General features: G+C 37.5%; 1 protein-coding gene across 1 annotated transcript in view; it reads left to right on the top strand.

Moving 5' to 3' along the window:
- Nucleotides 1-3,321, top strand: part of LOC101575163 (alcohol dehydrogenase E chain-like) — a 58,354-nt gene that overhangs the window by 2,152 nt on the left and 52,881 nt on the right. Inside the window, exon 2 of the mRNA XM_004646588.2 lies at nt 2,086-2,187. Coding sequence (XP_004646645.1) covers nt 2,086-2,187 — 102 coding nt within the window. The remainder of the gene's footprint in view (nt 1-2,085; nt 2,188-3,321) is intronic.

The raw sequence follows: 3,321 nt of genomic DNA, 5'->3' as shown, positions 1-3,321 counted from the left end.
AGGCCCTTGTGCTTGCCAGGGAAGTGCTTATTCTACTGAGCCATCTCTCCTGCCCAACATTTTCATGTTAATTTGATTGTATCAACCTTTTCAGGTACCATCGTTTGCCATGCTCTTTCTCCCTCTGGTTTCTTTCCCCTTCCCAAATAGTCTCTCTTCTTTCACTTCTCCTTTTTCTTCTTTGTTGGTTTTTTTTTAGTTTCCATTTGTGAGAAGAAACATGGAGTACTTGCCCTTTTGCATCTGGCTTATTTTGTTTTACACGACAAACTTTAGTGCCACCCATTTTTCTGCAAATGACATGATTTTCTTCCTTACCGATGAATAGTACTCCATTGTGTATATGTACCACATTCTCCTTATTCAGTTACTTATGGACACTGAGGCTGATTCTGTAACTTAACAGTTATTGACAGTGATGCAATGAATACAGGTAAGCAGTTATCTTTTCTGTATTCTGACTTTATACCATGGGTGTATACTTGGAGGTAGTGTAGCTGAATCATGTCATAGTTCTAGTCCTAGTTTTATGAGGAATTTCCATCCTGTTGTCCACAGTGGATGTTCTAGTTTGTGTTCCCAACAGCAGTGTGCAAGGGATCTTTTCTCCACATTCTTGTTAGCATTCATGCTCTGTTTTCTTGATAATAGCCAATCTGACTGAGGTGAGAAAGAATTCTCACATATTTTTATTTGCATTTTCATGATAACTAAATTTTTGTACATTTATTGACTATTCTTTGAGAACTGTCTGTACAGATCATTTCCTATTTATTTATTAGATTGTTTTTTTTGTTGATAATTTTTTGAGTTCTTCATGTGTTTTTGAAATTAATCCTCTATCAGATGACTAGCTGCCAAAGATCTCTCTCACTATGTAGGCTGCCTCTTCACTCTTTCTGTTGTTTTCTGGTATTTATAAAATTCTCAATTTCATGTGATCTCATTTGTTAATTCTTGCAACTATTTCCTAAACTTTCAGAGAGCTAGTCACAAAATAGTTGTTTTTGCCTGTATCTCAGTGTTTGTTTTCCTTAATAGTTTCCAAGTTTGAGGTCTTACATTAAGGCCTTTGATTTATTTTTAGATGATTTTTTGTATAGGATAAGAGATAATGCCCTCCTTTTAGTCTTCTGCATGTGGATATTGAGTTTCCCAGGACCACTAAGGATCATTCTATCTTCACTGTGCTTTGGGGCACCTTTGTCAGGAATCATTTCACTGTAGGTAGCTGGGTCTATTTCAAATCCTGGAAGTAAATGACTTCCAGCCCAGATTCCTATATCCAGGCAACTGTGTCCTTTAAAGATGAAAGAGAAGGATGCTGCAAGGTAAGTATGAGCTGAGGGCATTTGTGACCACTAATCTAGCATCATGGAGGAAACTGGAAGGAATCCTGCACTCACTCAGAAGAAGAATCGAGATAAATGCTATCACAAGAGCATGAGAAAGAATAAGTTTCAATGGAAAAGGAGAAAAGCAAATTTTAAAAACACATATTAAAAATATTTTTTAAGAATAGATTTGACTATGAATCCATCTGAAGTTAGTTTGGGAATGTGATATAAGTTTTCTAAATTTAACATTGGTCTTTGTTTGTTTCAAGAATTGTCATTTCCTACATTTACTATCTTTCAAAGCAGTTATTTAACCACACAAAGAGGCATTAAGGGAACGTGTTTGGTGTATTCCTTAGTTGAGAAGCAAGATGAAAAATAACTCATTGTACATTAAAACAAATCAGGGCCCACAAGCTGCAAACAACTGGCTAAGTGCCAAGCAAGAAGTAGAGATTCAAGACATGGATCCTACCATCCAGGAGCACAGCCTCTGTCCCTGCTCACCAGCTCTGACCTGTGTACCACGTGCCCACATATCAATTATTTTATATCTCTCTCTGCATTACACATACATCAGACAAAGGTGCACATAAGATGATTTCTAATGTTCTATGTCCTAGAGCTTACTGAAAATTATTCTGGGAATATTAGGTTATATGTGATACTTAGTTCCTACTTATATTATTTAAGAAGTCTGCATTGATGATGTAATTAGGATCCAGTATAACACTTGCCGATTTCTTAGGTTATTAAGTGCAAAGCCGCTGTGCTGTGGGAAATGAATAAGCCCTTCTCTGTTGAAGAGATAGAAGTTGGCCCACCAAAGGCTAAAGAAGTTCACATTAAGGTGAGAAAGGATCTTAGAATGTATAATCCTGTTTTGCAGTCACATTTGTATTAAATCATGATTGTGAAGTGGATTTCTAAATAGGAGATGTTTGCCGAACTCTGGTCTTTAACTCTCATATTACTTATTGTATAACATTAGGGAAACAATCATTTTGGCTGTGAAATTAATGAGCTGATCATCTATTATTAAAAAAAAATCCCCCACTTTATTAAAGTATTCATCTCTTGAATTTTTTATATAATTCTTTTAAAAAATTACTTATTATTTGGTACAGGTTCTAGTTATGCAGATTGGACTCATAATGATCCTCCTGTCTCAGCCTCTCCAGCGCTGGGATTACAGGCATGCACCAACATGCCCAGTTTTCAGTGGCTGGCTCGGGGCCCAGGGCTAGCATATTGTGTGGTACTGGGCATCCAAAGCAGATCCTTGTGCTTTGGGGAAGTGCTTAGAATGCTGACTATCTCTCTAGGCACCATCTGTTGAATTTTTTAAATGAAATGTTTGATTAAAAATGGTTACTAGCCAGGACTAATGATTTACTTTAAAATACTATAAAAAACTGATTTTATCAAGATTACCTTTTTAAAAATAACAAAAAATTCCTTTCGGCCTGAGAAGAGGCAGCTCTGCACAGAGCCTGACTTTGGGTGTGGACCCTTGTGTTGGGTGGACATTCCTGCCAGGCTTTGACTCTCTGCTGTTGCCAGAACACTTGCACTCAGGGTCTTTACCCCTCACTTACTTTTTTGCATGCTGCTTCTGGTATTTCATAAGAGAGCCATGGAAAGCCAAGCTACAAAGCACACTTTCCCATAGCCTCTGGCTGGCCACACACTTTCCTTTCAGCCTCACGGTGACATCTTTACTGTGGCTCCTTCGCAGGGGTGTTTGCTGACCTCAGAAGGTTGATTTTAGGCTTGGTATTGTCTAGGAGTCAGCATTATCACATCAGACAGTGCTATGAAATAGACAATTATAATCTCGTCAATAGCAAGCTAAATATGGACAACACTAAACTGGACAATTTCTTGGTTGGTGAAATGTTCTTTTTTGAATACAGATTTTGGCCACAGAAATCTGTCACACAGATGACCATGTGATAAAAGGAACAATGATATCTAAGTTTCC

This window comes from Octodon degus, unplaced genomic scaffold, assembly GCF_000260255.1.
Source record: "Octodon degus isolate 3935 unplaced genomic scaffold, OctDeg1.0 scaffold00272, whole genome shotgun sequence".
NCBI classification, from domain to species: Eukaryota; Metazoa; Chordata; class Mammalia; order Rodentia; family Octodontidae; genus Octodon; species Octodon degus.
The sequence above is the reverse complement of the archived record's forward strand: the minus strand, read 5'-3'. Positions and strand labels throughout refer to the sequence as shown.